The following is a 16,864-nucleotide window of genomic DNA, read 5'->3' as shown; positions in this document are numbered from 1 at the left end:
AAATGATTTCACGTCATTCAAGATTTACGTCAGAACCCCACAGCGTTGCCAAAACATCAGAATAGTTATGATAGTAAGTGAGGAATTTTTAAAATGTCAACTATTTGTCAAACTGTTATATTAACAGTAAATACACTTAGTTTTAAGACTACCGCAACACACTAAAATACATAAGAAAACATTTTAATACAAAATTATATATTCTAAATTTTAAACTTACCTCTTGAGCATTAATAGTAAAAACGTCCCGCCATTATTTCTTGTTCAAAATAATCTCTTATATGAAAGATTATCAGCCTTTTACAGACTATTTAGTTGTTTTGGCACGGCACAATCACAATACACAACAATAATTAGTTTTTAAAGTCATTAATATAAATTTAATATGTATTTATAAATACAATTTATTAATATATAATATATTATGATCAAATTGTGTAAAAAATCAAAACATAAACAAAATTCTTACTCTAAAAAAGCTGCAACACTTTAAACAATTTTGTCACACGCTGAACTGTCATTAAAATTTGAAGTATTCCCGTATCAGTTGCGTACAATTGTCTAACCTATTTAATTAAAATTATAATTTTGTGGAATATTAGACTTAAAGAGTTATTTCATAAAATTTATATTATTAATAATAACAAATGTTTTTGGTTATTTAATCAATATAATTCTAAAATTCCCAACATAATGATGATTACATTTTTTTGATTATTATACCATGTTGACACCTATGAAAGATCGGACAGTTCCGTATGGGTTTCGTATTATTAGCTGTATTAGGAAAATTTGAACTCTAAGGTTGCCGTTCTGGAAATTTTAAATATAAGTGACGTCACATTATATAAATTGTGACGTGCACGCATTTTTAATATGAAAAATACTATATAGTTCGTCCCAAACCCTTCTTTCAGTGCGTCATAGTTGATCGAATTCTCTCTAACACATTAAGCTAGAAGTGACAGAAAAAAACGTGAGTCTGTGATTATTATACATAGAACTTAGCAAATTATTTATCGTAAAGCTAATTCTACTTACGGATATATAATTGGTTGGAGTTTAGAATACGCTAAATAGATATCCAATCAATGTTGCGCATAAATATAATTTGACGCAGATTGTTTCGATCGTGACAGTACTTTCACAATGTCAACTGATAAAATGATAATTGTCATTCCAGGTTAGTATTATCAGACATTTTACAGAGAAAATTTAATTTTGTATTTATTGTCATAAAAATATTTTAAATATGCCGAGATATATCGAAAAAGAACAAAGACTAATGTTAAAATTATTAAATTATTTTCAATTAGAAAAAGACAGATTACCATCCTGCAACTGTCAAATTTAACTAAAATGTCATGCAATAATTCTCGACATTCTTAAAATCCTATATTATGTCAAAATTAGTGACGCACTGAAAGAAGGGTTTGGGACAGACTGTATCTTGTTATTGAATAACCCAAAATAGTATCAAGGCTTTAATCTAGTTCGTAGACAACTCACCACGCACCGCCGTACATCCTTAACATGGCGAATATGAAAAAAAATCTTTAAGCGTAAATAAAGCATTCTGTTTTCTGTGGCTGATGGACTTGTTTCCGTACCATATCTCTCGCACTCGCAATTAAATTGGTACCTACATCTAAAGAACTGGAGAGGAGAAGACAGAGAGTTTGGTACATAACATAAGGATAACATTTGCTCTTGAAGAGTTGTAAAGATGAGATGAAGTACAAAATTGAAATATATGTAAACGTACAATTTACGTATTAGAGTGGATTTGCATAACGTTCACCATAATGGAGGAATATTGTTAATTTTTTATAATTAGGCCAAAGTACGGTCCTGTACACGAATGTGACAAAAGGGTTTGACGTTAGTACATAGTAAACTGATTTACAGTTTTAAAACTTCAACTTTTAGGTACTAGATGGTATAAAATTTCGTTGACAACTAGAAGAAATTTCTGTCTAAATCTCAAATCTGTGCGCAAGACTGTAGAAAATACCTCCATTTTGTTTATTTTCTTATGTGAAAAGTGTAGTGTCGGCATTGCGGTAAAACATCATTTAACAAAGCCAATGGGCTCAAAATAAACAAAATAATTTGTAGCAGTCGAAAAATATAGTCGTATATATGTTCCTTGTGCGGTTCCCTCGTTCAGAGGGTTTACAAAATAGCAGACATTGGGCGCATCGCGAGTAAGCACTTTGTCAAATTGACTACTGTGTCCGGCACTAAAAATAATTCCCAAAATACTCCAAATAACAATAACTCCCTTCATCGTGGTGTTGTGGCAGACAAAGAAGGTTTTCTACATACAAAGAAAAGTAAAATCGTATTCGGCTCTGTTGGCAGAGATAAAACTGTGCCCCTTTTATCGCCACCCCCAATAATGAACCACGTGACAGGTCACTATCGCCGGAACGAAGACAATTCCCAGAATACTAACGTCAATGAAGTTGAGGACATGGAAACTCAAGAAGGTAAGTTTTTACTCAAAAAAGTTGTTATTTTAAATGTCCCGGCAGCCATGACAGTTCCATTTTACATCTGACACATGACAAAAAGGTTTTCAACCAAAACTTCGTATCACATTTGGTGGAGTCATGGCCAACCTTTTCTGCAGATTTTTACAATTTTTACTATAAGGTACTAAGTGAAATTAGTCGGCTGTGCGGCCAAATGTCCTAAATTGAAGTCTCTGTCGGTTTTCAAGGTTCTGAAATTGAAGTTATTTTGCATTTTCATTAATCTGAGGTAAGCAAATATGAAGGAGAAAGATCAAGTTGAGGATGTCCCATAATCTTGGTTTTTTATTATACAAATCCCAGTTTAATTTCCAATGCTTAAACCCATAATCGAATAAAGTGATTAAGGTGCAGTGATCCTTGGACACATAATATTGACCAAAATATATAGACTGAACATGACATGTAAGGACATTCCCACTTCTTATACAGAGTCCTAGAAAATAGTTAGAATTGATTCAATAACATTAGTTGATTTTATTAGTTTATATTCAAAGTATACCTATATGTATTGTTTCTAACATAATGACATATAGTATAAAAGTAGCAATAAAATACAGATATAAACAGAAATCCTATAAATATCCCCCATTGTTTTTCATAAATCTGGCAAAATTTCAAAACTTTTAAGGCTATATTATTCTTTTCCTTATCTGTTTTCTCACATTGCTGTTTTTTCAATTTTTGGTAGATTTGGGACCTAAGTTGCATATTTTGATTACATACCTAGAGCAAATGAAATACCCAGAAAATGTTCTTGTTTTAATATGTCTACTTACACTTATCTGCTGTTCATTCAAAAAATTAATCAGTTTTAATATGTGCAGATGTACAGATCAAGAATTGTCTAATACAATATCATTTTCCATTATTATGTTAATTTTTAAAAAAATAATAAAATGCTTATGCTCTGAACAGTAAAACAGGAGTTCATTATACTACCTTTTAATCTGGTAATCTGTTAATCCAGATTTTCAGAAAGGCTTACTGCAGTATCTTTTGTTTTCATTATCATAAATGGTATTCTTATTTGATGGTTGTTTGTTTACTATGGATGTCACATTGATAGTCTCCTGATGAAATGATGGTTCTTAAATTCATCTAATTAGAATGCTTTCCTATTGTTTATGTCACATATTTCCACTGTTGGAATACTTTTCGTATGGACCAGTTTTTGCCATATTTTTATTGATATTTGCCATATTTTATTTATATTTTGATATTGTATTTTTCTCTCCTTTGTTTGTCCTTTGTTGTTCATACCATTCTTTAATTTGGTGGAAAGTAATAATGGCTTATTGAGATATTTACAGAACAAAACATTTTTTAATGCTTGTTGATTTTTTATTATCTTCTGTAATTTTCATCAATTGATTAATTTTTATATGGAACCTTTTTGGTATTATTTGTTTGTAATTAGATCTGTGACTGTTGTATACATAAGTTTTATAAGTTTCCAGAGAAGATAATTTATCTGGAAAGATTTTTAAAAGATATAATGATAAAATTTAATGTTTCTATTCTTTGAGTACATTCTATTTTTTGTAGCACCAGAGTCATTTTAGTTAAATTATTATCAGATTTTTAGAATGTATGTCTCATGTTATTAAAAAATTTTTAAAACTGTGGTAAAACGATATGATCAACAAAATGAGTTTAATTTTTAAAATTTTTAATGTTTCTGGAACATTTTAAATAAATTTCAATGTCAGTTATTTGTTCTTAAAATATAAGAATTTTTTCATATGAAATACTAGAAATGATGTTAATATGTATTTATGTTTATATATTATCTCTATGTATTTGTAAAAGCATTCCCAATAACATTATTAATGGAATTATTAGCATCTTTTTTATTTGTGTTTTTATGTATTTTTACTAATACTTGTTAATAATAAACATAACATTCAATGCAAATGTTGTTTATTTACTTAATGGAACAAAAAGTAATCTTCATGTTGATCTTTTTGTTGCAGATGTTATAATGTTTTTTAAAAATATTTATAATATATGTTTTTATCAGGCTTAATCTTGGTTCATGCACATTGTACTTTTATACTTTTATAGTATAATGTTCTGTAATAAATTAGTCTTTTTTTGGATATCGCTTTAAAGCTCAATCCAGTTATTTCTAATGGTATGAAAAATGTAACTAAGTCTTCTCTTTATGTTTAAGGTTAAATTTTATCTATCATTTACTGCTAGAATGTCTTGATATCTACTGGAATGGGCTAAACTAGTTTAAATTGCCCTATTTTTTGCAATTATTATCCTCAAAAATAAAGAGAATCATTTTATATTCATTGTGAATAATCTTTATTCTGTTCTGTTATATACAATTGTATTTACAATATATCTATCTGTCTATCTATCAGTTTGATTCACCCATTATTGGACACTACACAAACCAATTTCTTCCATTCTGTTACTATATTCATCCACCTTATTGTGAAATTTGTTAGGTCATCTGCCATTATTACATTTGTGGTCTGCCTGTTTTCCCAAGTACTCCACTGTATATTAGATTATTCTACTTTTCATCTTCTGATGTGTCATGAAAATTGCCTTTTTATACTTAGCAATTGCCTTTTCATAGCTCTTTGTCTTGTCTTTGTATCAAAATTTGTTTTTATAAAAATTTATACTTGGAATTCATAAGTAACAACCAGAAGTACAGTTTGCTTAAAAACATATGTATTGTTGTTTGTTTTTGTGTTTTTAAAATCCAATTTACCAAATGCCATCCAAGCAAGCCTTGACCTTCTTTTTATTTCTGTAGTCTGATTTTTGTCTTTATTTTGAATAGTTGTCTCAAATATAGTCTGGTTAGCCTGCTATTATCTATTGTCCTATTCTAATAGTTATAATCTTCTTGTGTACTTTTCATCAACTTTATTGTATTATAGTTCATTTTAAGCACTACACTTGTACCTTGTTTAACTAGATCTTTAATCAATTGATGTAATTTTTAATGCTTTTGGCTATTAATACTATATAATCTGCATATCTTAGGTCATTTAATAATCACACAAATGTTAGTGCCTTTTTACTCCCAGTTTAAGTTTTTAAATATATGAAAAGTTTTGGAGATATTTAAGTATATGCATTGTCATCATTCCTATTATAGAGAATAAACCAAAACATGTGAGCCAAACATACATCAGTTATAAGAATTATTATAAGAATTAGAAAATGGAGGATATGGCTAATATTACAACAGATGTTTTATACTTCTCTTTTATTTTATTTTTTGCATTTTGAAAAGTGGGTATTAGTCATGTGTAACACTGTGTGATATGACAGACACTTTTGTGCTGATACTTTATGGTGCATCAAGTGTATTAAAACCACACCAATAAAGTGTCATGATACAGTAACACTGTTGTAACACCCTGAGTGGTCCCGAGAAATGCAATTCACTGCAATAGTGCAAAGTGCGATTTGATACAAGTTACAACAAAAAGAGACAGTGTGTTCCTTTGCTTTGTGTCCTTTGTTCTCAAACAGGTTTTATTTGTGAAAAGATCAACTCTGTTAGAGTCTTGCACAAATATTAAGTAAATACAAAACAGATGTTACATCTTCATCTGTTTTTACAATATCTGGCCCTTTTTCTTCCATGGTTTAGCAAAATATTGTCTTTTGTAAGGATATAACCAGTCTCTTTATTTAGATAATTTTTTATGGGCCACTCACTTGAATTGATCCCAAATAAAAGTTTATACTCAGATATAGATTATTAATGTTTTGACCCAAATCAATTTTAAACAGAACATTTTTATTGAAGCTTGAGATATTACAAAAGTTTGTAAAAATAAATTAATATAAGTAATTACTAAATAATTTTAAAGTGTTTAATAATCACAGATCGGACATAGAATATGTTTGTAACTCATTTATTAAATTTAATATATTTGTCATTTGCATTACAGATATATAAGGTGTATCTAATTTCAATAAATTTTTATGCACAAATATCATGCTTCATATTTCATAGGTATTCCATTTAATAGATATCCAACATAAAGGATTAACAATATAAAAAAGTTAACACAACAAAACAAAGGTTTAATTTTTGAAATTCTAATGGCTTATAGATTAGTATTTATAAATGAAAAGTTTTTAATCAAAAGTATTACACTTAAATATCAACAACACCCTCAGTTGCCAGTATTTCCATGTTTTCTCTATTAACTACAATGAACTCCTGTTAAGTATTATTCTTTGAACAAAAGGTAACTCACATCTCATTCCACATGTTAAAATGGTAAATCTCTTTAAAATACCAAAACCTCTGTCATTCACAATTCTTGAAGCAATTTGTAATAGATTATACAGCACTTAGAACTGCTATCTGAAGATTCTATAATGGTAGTTGATAACTGGATATCCACTATTTCCTAATAATCCATTGTCCATAAATTCCCTATTTTATACACCCATAATATGCAAAAGTATTTAACAACTCCTAAAATAGCTACTTCTAATAATTGCACTTTCATATTGTACGACGAGTATTATGGGTTATGGTACCTATTCTTTAAATGAGAAAATAATTAAATTCAACATTTTACTCTTTTCAATGATCTTATTTTAATTTTTATTATAGGATCCTATAATAGGTAACAAATACAATTTATAGTGTATAGATTGTTTTTATATATACAAAAATATTTAATGTCATTCGTCGAAATAAAAGAATAAAATCTGTGTTTGCAATAGTTCTCTATTGACGACATACACATAAGGGAAGGTTTCAAACTTCCAAGTAGTGTCAATGGCTTACTGTGTTATATGACACAATAGTGTTGACACACTGAGTTGATAAAATAAGCTGCACCGGTGTTGATGTATCAACACCCAAAATTTTAGTGTGTTACCCATGGTTACTGGGTATATATACATTTATGAACATGATTTTCCAATTTTTGGAAACCTACAGGTTGTGCAATAACATCTACAGTAAATAAATATTTAAACCATAGTAATCAGAAATATAAGTATTTAATTGCATACAAGCAATTAAACTAGACTTTGTTTTTACTACTGTTGAGGAGATTGTTCAATTCAAGATAGAAGAGCTTTGAGCCTCATAAAAGGTATTATTCATAAAAAATGACTAAAACTGTAATAAACATAATAAGACTAGATGCAGGTTACACATGTTATTAAACTGAATTGAAAAAAAAATGTACATACAAAAATTATCATGACAGAATTCAAAGAAAGAAACCTTTGTATAATAAATCGAAAAATAGAAAACTTTTCAGCTGAGTAAAAAAATGTATTTTAAATATTTATTTAAGTATCAGATATAATCATAAATAAAGATTTCTTCACTGTCATATTACCAGTGTATATTATGATTGGTTGAATGTTAATGTCAACCATATTTTTTTCTCTGATATACCACTTTATAATAATTTCATGAGTTGTCTCACACATTTTTCCCAAATTTATGACTTAGTTTAATTCCCAATTAATTCATTAATTCCCAATTAATTCAGAGTGATTTATTTATTGATCAACAGGTCTAGCCCACTTTTAGATACAATTATAATAATTTACAACCTCAATAGCAATACTAATTCATTCAACTGTTCATTTGTTTAGCACAAAAATGCCATCACTGGTTACAAATAGTTAACCTAAGCAAATGTCGTAGATACAAAGTAAAATCTAAAATTTAGCTTAAAACAACTCACAATGCTAAGGAACTCAGGGTACATGTAGTTTCAACACATTTATAAACTTGCTGAAAGGTATGACAAAAATTTAATATTATCTGCATGAAGATTTTCATTATGTGGTACTCTAGACATGTGTGAATTAAAACCACCATTGGTCCACCTAAAGGGCTGATGAAAGTTTATATGCTTCTTATGTGTATTGTGTTCCTAATAGGAACTTTTTAGAAATCAATGAATGGCAGTTAATCATACAATTAATGATTTAAAAAAATAATTTTAGCTCCTCACACCTTTACTGTTGGTACTGAGAATGTCTCTTGCAATTACGCAAAATCATAAGAATACACATTAATTTTTAGAGTAGTTGATTTATATGATAGGTACTCCAGAAACCTTGTCTGCACTTGCTCAATTCTGTGAATATGACTAGTATAATGGGGCTAGGTTGATTTATATATTAGGTACTCCAGAAACCATCTCTGTACTTGCCCAATTCTGTGAATATGACTGGTATAATAGTGGCTCCAGACTGAAGAACAATCTATTCTAATAGGGGTCTAACAAGACTACAGAATAGTAATCAAATAGCTAATACTTTTAAAGTCTGATGTATTTCTCTTAATAAACCCAAGCATACTTATAGCTCTAGAAAATATCGTGTGAATATGATTGACAAATGAGAGTGTGGTAATAACACCAATATGTCAAATATATGTTACCTTGGGGCAACTGTGAACCCTTCTTCTGTATTTAAAATCAATTTTGTTGAGTTTCTTTGTAAATATTATGGAGTGACAATTATGAAAAATTAAAATCTATATCATTGATCTTACTATCGATCATCTAGTTTTTGGTTTGATAAGGAGGTAGTCTCAACACTTCATGGCTGTATTCTGTTAGTAGCTCATCAATTTTATATATGCATTCACTTTTCTGCTCATTTTTGCAATTTGTAATAATTCATGTTTTGTGAGTGTTGTCATAACTTGATCTTGTTTGTTGTCAACCAGGTAATAATTTCCATTCTATCTGAAACATGAAAAAATTCATGTGATATGGAGCATTATCCATCACAAATAATTGGGAATTAATTGTTCACTTATTTATTTAGTGAAAATTTCATTGTTTATTTCCCCATGATAATCAGCTACTTTAGATTTTGAGCAAAATAATAAACTTGCTCCAGTATCAAATTCTTTTGAAGAACCAATGTGAACAATTATTGTAAAATATTTACCATATTTCTGGTTTATGTATACTTTTAACACTGTTGTCTTGCCAGGAAATTGTTTTATTTCCCTTTGAAGAAATCCACATTTCATCCAAAAAACAAGGTCTCTGGGATGCACACTATTAATATTTTCCATATATTTATGAAGGAACTGGGCTCTTAAAGCAGCAATACTGGTGCACTACAATACTAACAGATGTTTTGACAAAAGAGCATCTTTTTATCCCTTAATTACTTATACTTTGCAGAGTAACACGTTTCTCTAAAAAAAAAAAAACAGATAAGTACAGAATAAATCACATTGTTCTACCTAGTTCAATGTAACGAAAATAAACACTTTGTTTTCATAAAACTATTCAATTATTTCAAATTAAAAAACTCACAAGAAAATTGACAATATCAATCAATGTATTCAGTACAAATTTCCTTAAACCACATTTATCAATCTTTTTTACAACATACATTTATATGAAGTATTGAGATTAAAAAGTAGTTTCTGGTTTATTATCAAATTCAGATTGGAGAAATTGGTACATGTTGTATACTGTATTCTCAACTGCCAGTTTTGATCTCTCAAATAGATGGGGTATCTTGTTTTTCATATGAGGTCTACAAATGACTGCCTTTAAAAGAACATGATTATTTTCTTTTCTTTTTATAAATGTACATACTGACCTTTATGATATTTTTAATGTAGCAAGAATATGTAAAGAAGCATTCAAAGATATTTATTTTGTTAAAATGAACATACATTTCAGTATGTTACCTGTTGAATAGATGAAAATGGCTAAAAATACCCTCCTTTTTTTTTCTTATTCAAAATACTCCTTTTTACACATTTAACGCACATTGTTGTGCTTGAGAATTCATTGATTTACCAGGCATACTCTAAAAATAAAAACTTAAAAAATATTTCATATCACTCTCTGTTGATGTGGTTTTAGCAATATTGAAGTAACTAAATGTCAATTTAGAGGTTAGAATAAATATTATATTATTCGTCATTAATTGTTGGCTTGATCAATTTAGTTTCTGCATAGGAAGGAGACAAAATATAAAAAATAATTCACAAATAATGTCATACTTGTGCAAACATCCAGCGGATGAACTGTATCTTCTACATTATCTTCTTTTATTATACATGTATCTTTAATTCGTATTATATAATTAGTCTGTTTAAAATTTTTTGTTAATATATCTTATTCTATGTTGTAGTGACTACTATGGAATACATCACAGATACCGCTGGGGCAGACATGGATCAGACTCAGAATGGAGAAGTTTTAGTTGGTCCTCAGCCTGATCCAAATGCAGTTGTGCAAGATACAGAAATGGAAGAAGATGAAGCTCGTTCTGATGCAACATTCAAGTTTACTGTACACAATTTTAGTAAGCTCAAGGTAAAGTTTGTATTAATATTATTAAACATGAGGTGGCCATTTTATCTAGATTTTTATTTTGATATGACACAGAAAATCTATGTAAGTCAATAACTATTATATGCTTTTAGGACTCTGTACTCTCTCCTCCGTGTTTTGTGAGAAATCTACCCTGGAAGATAATGGTAATGCCTCGTAACAGTCATTCTCAAGATGCTAGGTCTGATAGGCCAGCTCAGAGATCCTTGGGTTTCTTCTTGCAGTGTAATGGAGAAAGTGAATCCAGTTCTTGGTCATGTTATGCAGTTGCAGAGTTAAGAATGCTTTCAGTTAAACCAGAAATAGAGAATTTTACTAGGAAAATTCAGCATTTGTTCTATTCAAAGGTTTGTGAACAAATAATCAGCTTTGTTTACTATATTAATACTTATATTATTTAGGAAAATGATTGGGGATTTTCACATTTTATGTCATGGAATGATGTGTTGGATCCAGAGAAAGGCTTCATAAAAGATGATGCAATTACATTGGAAGTTCAGGTTGTAGCAGATGCACCTCATGGAGTTTCCTGGGATAGTAAAAAGCACACGGGTAAGTGAAAATTATATTCTGTGACCCAAAATATTCTTTTTTTAACAATTTATATTTTAGGATATGTTGGTTTGAAAAACCAAGGTGCAACTTGTTACATGAATTCCTTACTACAAACTCTCTACTTTACCAATCAGCTGAGAAAGGCTGTCTATAAAATGCCCACAGAATCTGATGATTCCACAAAATCAGTAGCTTTAGCATTACAAAGGGTTTTCCATGAACTACAGTTCTGTGATAAACCTGTAGGTACTAAGAAGCTTACAAAAAGTTTTGGCTGGGAAACTTTGGACTCTTTTATGCAACATGATGTTCAGGAATTTTTAAGGGTAGGTTAGGTTATATTTTTTAATGTAATGAGAATGTACTGTAACTTGTTGAGTGCAAAATCTATCCAACTGTTCTGAACAGTAGCTCAGAGAGTTAAAATTATTATGATTACCTTTATAGCATTGATAGCACTTGAAAAAGAAAGTGTTTAAGTGCTGAGGTCTTATGGATCTTGGTATAGTTTCAAAATTGTAGGCACTAAGTTATAAGAAATATTTAATAATAAACACTGGAAACTTTTGTTTTCAACACTTCCACCAAATTTATTACAATTTATTATCACTACAGCTGTTTAGACAGAGTTTCGAAACAGCTGTAGTGATTTTATTTATTAATTTATTGTATGGCATACAATAAGAACACATAATTAAAAATCAATATAAAACGTTACATGGAGTATTACAAACGAACATCTAATGTATTATTAATATAATGTAAAACATGTTTGGTTGCATTCAGGAACTCATCGAAAACTCCAGGGAATCGCTTTTGGGGGCATTCTTCAACAATGTGACGGACGGTCTGTCGTTGCACAGTCACAGTCAGGAGTAAGGGCTTTTCCCCATCTATATAGGCTGTCAGCACATCTACCGCTACTTGTTCTTATTCTGTTTAGGGTTGTCCATGTATTGCGGGTCAGTTCAAAGCCTGGCGGTTTCTGATCGATACAGGCCATTTGGTGCTTCCTGTGGTGAGTTGCTCTCCCATTGTCTTCTCCAGGCATTGGTGAGGTTGAATTGTTCTTGATGTAAGGATTTGGATCTTAGCAATGGAGGATATCTGGAGCGCAATCTGTTTATTTCGATATCAAGCTTATCATGGTGGATGGGTAGCTGATGGTTAGCCTCATATTTTTGATATTCTCTGAGAGGAGAATGACTTCTTTGCAGTTTTGGCGGTGCAATGTGACTCAGAATGGGAAGCCAATAGTTCCGTGTGGATCTAATTGTACCTGAGATCATTCACATTGTCTGGTTTAATTGGGTGTCAATAATCTTCGTGTGTTTGCTATTGAGCCATACCGGGGAAGCATATTCAGCCACCATGTAGTGCCACATAGCTTTTGGACGATATTATTTCTCGTTTTCAGTTTTGCTGCCCTTCTTTGTAGGTGTTGAGTTATGAGTGAGCAGTCTGTTTTCAAAGTTAACAGAGAGTTTTTTGTTGGCTTGGGCATTATTCAGAAAGTATTCTCCGATAACGGCAAGGTCATGTAATAATAACCCCCCACTTCCACTTTCTGTGAATGTGTTGAAAACAGAAGTATTCAGTGTTTTATTTTTGAATAAAATAAACGTACATCAAGTAACAGTTAAATCCATGACTTATTTATGAGAAATATGAATACATTTAAACAATGACATTCTTGCCAAATTGTCCTTATAGATATTTAATCATCTTATATTTTTGTCAACAACAGATGATTCTATTTTCTATGCACGAATTTATTCACATTCATAAAAGTAAATTCAAATTCTTGCAAAAATTCCCTGATCATCATCATCTTTGGCTCTAAAATCCCCACTCTACAATTGGGAAATCACTACTCATGAAAATTACTATCCAAAAAAGTATGAACAATTTTATTATAATGGACCATACAACTATCATGTATAAACCACAAGTTTTGCAGAATATCCAATAAATCTGGTAAAGTTTTTTGTAAAAAATTGTGATATCCTGATCCATTTAAATCATTGGGCAATTCTACAGGCTCAAGTAGTTTATCACTAAAAACACCTACCTAGTCTTGCCATAAATATTGACACAAGGTATTTAACTAAAACAATTTAAACTACTGAATTGATTTGAAAATTTTTTGCACAATTTATTACTGATTATAATGAACTACAAACTATAAGAAATTTATTTAAAATGGCCGCTATTTGCCTGAATACAGGGCCTTTCGACAAAAACGTTAAGATGTGTCATCATCATAGGACACTCCCCACCAAACTTTCTGAAGCAGGAAAATGTTCTCGTTTGACCAGTTTGCGGACTTCCTTGAATGTCCGTACAATAAACTATATCATTTTGCGTATTGAAAGTATTCTCCAGACTAAAATTTTTATATCTGTAAAGATTTTTTTGTAACATGCTTTACCGTACAACAAGAACAGGTGTCTTGATTTTTCTCCTATTTTGTTTTAATGCTACGATAAGGCATTGTCTTGTTTAAAGATTGAAAATCCCAAGTCCCCATTTTGTTTGATAATGTAACTCATGGTTTTCAGCGCAATATCCATTTCCCAAGCAATAATTTTTTGTTTTCGGACAGGGTTTTTGTTAATTTTTGACTTAACAGCGTTATTAATCTGTGGCGGACAAGCCACGCAAGGTCGGCCGGATCTTTTACGGTCATTTATTCCCCCTTCCCCCAAACAATTTAACAGTACAATACACCAAAACACGCACACCTAATATTTAATGGTTTTAGTAAATCAAAAGTATGAGCACATTTTATTCCACACTTATGAAGAGCGATGACGGTTCTCTTTGTCTGTCAACTCTATCGTAACGGCTCCAACTACACTGGAATGTTTGGGCATGATATAGTGTACATGTCAACAGTCAGTAATGTCAACATAACTTGTAGTTGCATTCAGTTTGTCAGCCTACAAGCTGTGTTTACACTTTTCATCAACATTTTTAGCAGGTTTATGTATTCATACATTTATGCTGAATCTTTCCCGATATTTATTTTTTTTATATAACATGACGGAGGATTCTCAATACAATAGGAAGCATTATGCGCATTATTCATATTAAAAGTTCTTTTTAAAATCTTTTATAAAGATGTACACGGTGATAAAAGTCACTGTAATTCATAGCCTTGGACTTTTGTAAAATGAAAAAGTTTTTCTTAGGCAAAATGTTCCACACAGATTTGAGAATATTAGAGATACACTGTGACCAATCTTTCTACTATGCATGTCTTCTAGTTTTATAATTTTTAGGAATTACCAATTTTATTTTCCTAATTCTCTGATGAATAACTGTAAAATATTTGGGAGCAGGATGTCTTCTATTTGGAATTTTTTCTGCATATCCATGTGCCGCTGCCATAACGTTACAATACATTTCCCGTACCCTAAGTGCATATCGGCATATTCTTTTGTAATAAATAAAATCATTGTAATTTATTTATTTATTATGATAAAGTCTAGTCGTCAGATTTGACGACTATCTGATTTGAGATCATACGAACATGCTGAATTTTGCAGAGAATATCAATTTTGGGAGCCCAAAAAAAGATGCAAAAAAGTTTGCTACCTCAACCCCCGGGCTTCCCCCTAAAACTACCCTTGTAGGGGGGTAAAAACGCAAAAAAATTGATTTCTAAATCAAAATTGTGTGTCACTAATTTCATATTCAAGAGTTTTAACAATTTTGCTGTGTATTATTTTCAAAAATGTTTTAAGTGTGTTAATGAGTTTTAATAATTATATGGGTGCATCATCTGGTTCAGAAGCTTCGCCATCTTTTGTGTTTTTGCCACCTTTCCTTCCCCTTCAGTAATAATATCCCCTTTATCGTTTTTAAGGATATTTCTTGTGATTTTTCTAGAACCTGTCATTTCTTTGATTTTGCCACCTGTCCAGAGAGGTGGCAAAAGAGCCACCTCCCTTTTGTCATTCGAATTTTCTTTCTGATGTTTCTTGAATCTCTGTGTATTTATTAATTCTAATTCTCACTAATTATTTATCTTTGTAAAATTAGAGCAGGATTATGATTGTATACCTACCTAACAAACGAGAATGAAAGCAAGGAGCACTGCTTTAGAGCTTCCACATAAAAAATACAAAATAATCCCATAAAGATAAGATGCCAAATAGACATTGACTCCATAGCCAAAAATCTTCAATCACACACACTACTATAATTTGAAGTGGTGCAACAGTTCTCTTACCTGGGAAGCATGGCAAACACCACAAACAATATTGAAAGAGATAAACAGAAGAATTATTCTTGCAAAGAAGTTATTATGATATACAGAACCTTAGACCCAGTCCTAACATATAGATCTGAGGCATTGCTTTCTAATATACAAATGAAATCAGACTATTAATATTCGAGGGAAAAATCTTAGGGCCAATAAATGATAATGAAATTTGGCGTCGTCAATATAATTTTGGACTATACAATAAATACAATAAAATAGCCAAAGTTAAAGTCTCGCCAGACGTCCTGCCTACTGCAACAGTAGGCAGGACATCTGACGAGAGCAAATTAAAGCTACCCTGCCATACATACTCTATTGTATTGAATTGTATTGAAAAATCAGTGTGGCCAATTGGCACCAAGCTACAAAGAATTGGACCAAATGGACACTCAACTAGAGCCAAAACACAGATGATGATTATGACAAGGATCTGTGTTGCATGTCTTTCATTCTTTTTCTTCTTTTCAATAGCGGTCAAAGATCTCAAGAAAGAATATTATCAAGAATCGTTTTTAATTTGTCTGCATGTGCGTTAATATTAAATTCCATTAATATCATACATAATTAGATAATTCTTCATCATAACCATTTAGCTTTGTCTGAACTTTTATGAAAGTTTTAGTGAAAAACTTAGTGCCTACATTTTGGAAATTATACTTTGACAGATGGATATTCAGTGAGTATTCAAGACATTTTCGACATTTTGTGTTACTTTTAGTTAAAAAAGTTTTATGTCTTAACTTTGACTGACCTTTCCTTTTATTTTCAGGTGCTATTAGATAAGTTAGAAAGCAAAATGAAGGGTACTTGTGTAGAAGGAACTGTGCCCAAATTGTTTGAAGGAAAAATGATTTCATATATAAGATGTAAAAATGTTGATTATTCCAGTACTAGATCAGAAACTTTCTATGATATACAGTTGAATATTAAAGGAAAAAAGAACAGTAAGTATCAAGTGACTTGTTCTGTTGGTCCCATTATATAAAAAATATATCTTTTATCTAACAGGAAAGTGACGACATAAAGCTACACTATAAACTATAAAATTTATCAATCTTAAATTTATAATTTTCTCAAATTATATTGCCACAAATCAAGAAAAGAGAAACAAATTGAGCTTTAGTGAGTGATCCTCAATTTTCAATTTATGTTAAATTTCATTC

At 30.5% G+C, this 16,864-nt stretch overlaps 1 protein-coding gene across 4 annotated transcripts in view; it reads left to right on the top strand.

Annotated features, from left to right (window-relative positions):
• Positions 1 to 1,882: 1,882 nt before the first annotated feature.
• Positions 1,883 to 16,864, top strand: part of Usp7 (Ubiquitin-specific protease 7) — a 36,286-nt gene continuing 21,304 nt past the window's right edge. Inside the window, exons 1-6 of one of the 4 annotated variants that reach the window (XM_072542281.1) lie at positions 1,883 to 2,492; positions 10,674 to 10,858; positions 10,969 to 11,223; positions 11,278 to 11,428; positions 11,489 to 11,757; positions 16,471 to 16,645. In XM_072542281.1, coding sequence (XP_072398382.1) covers positions 2,402 to 2,492; positions 10,674 to 10,858; positions 10,969 to 11,223; positions 11,278 to 11,428; positions 11,489 to 11,757; positions 16,471 to 16,645 — 1,126 coding nt within the window. In that variant the 5' untranslated portion in view covers positions 1,883 to 2,401. The other 3 variants (XM_072542276.1, XM_072542288.1, XM_072542285.1) reach the window with 3 other exon arrangements.

This window comes from Diabrotica undecimpunctata, chromosome 1, assembly GCF_040954645.1.
Source record: "Diabrotica undecimpunctata isolate CICGRU chromosome 1, icDiaUnde3, whole genome shotgun sequence".
In the NCBI taxonomy this organism is placed as follows: Eukaryota; Metazoa; Arthropoda; class Insecta; order Coleoptera; family Chrysomelidae; genus Diabrotica; species Diabrotica undecimpunctata.
The sequence above is the reverse complement of the archived record's forward strand: the minus strand, read 5'-3'. Positions and strand labels throughout refer to the sequence as shown.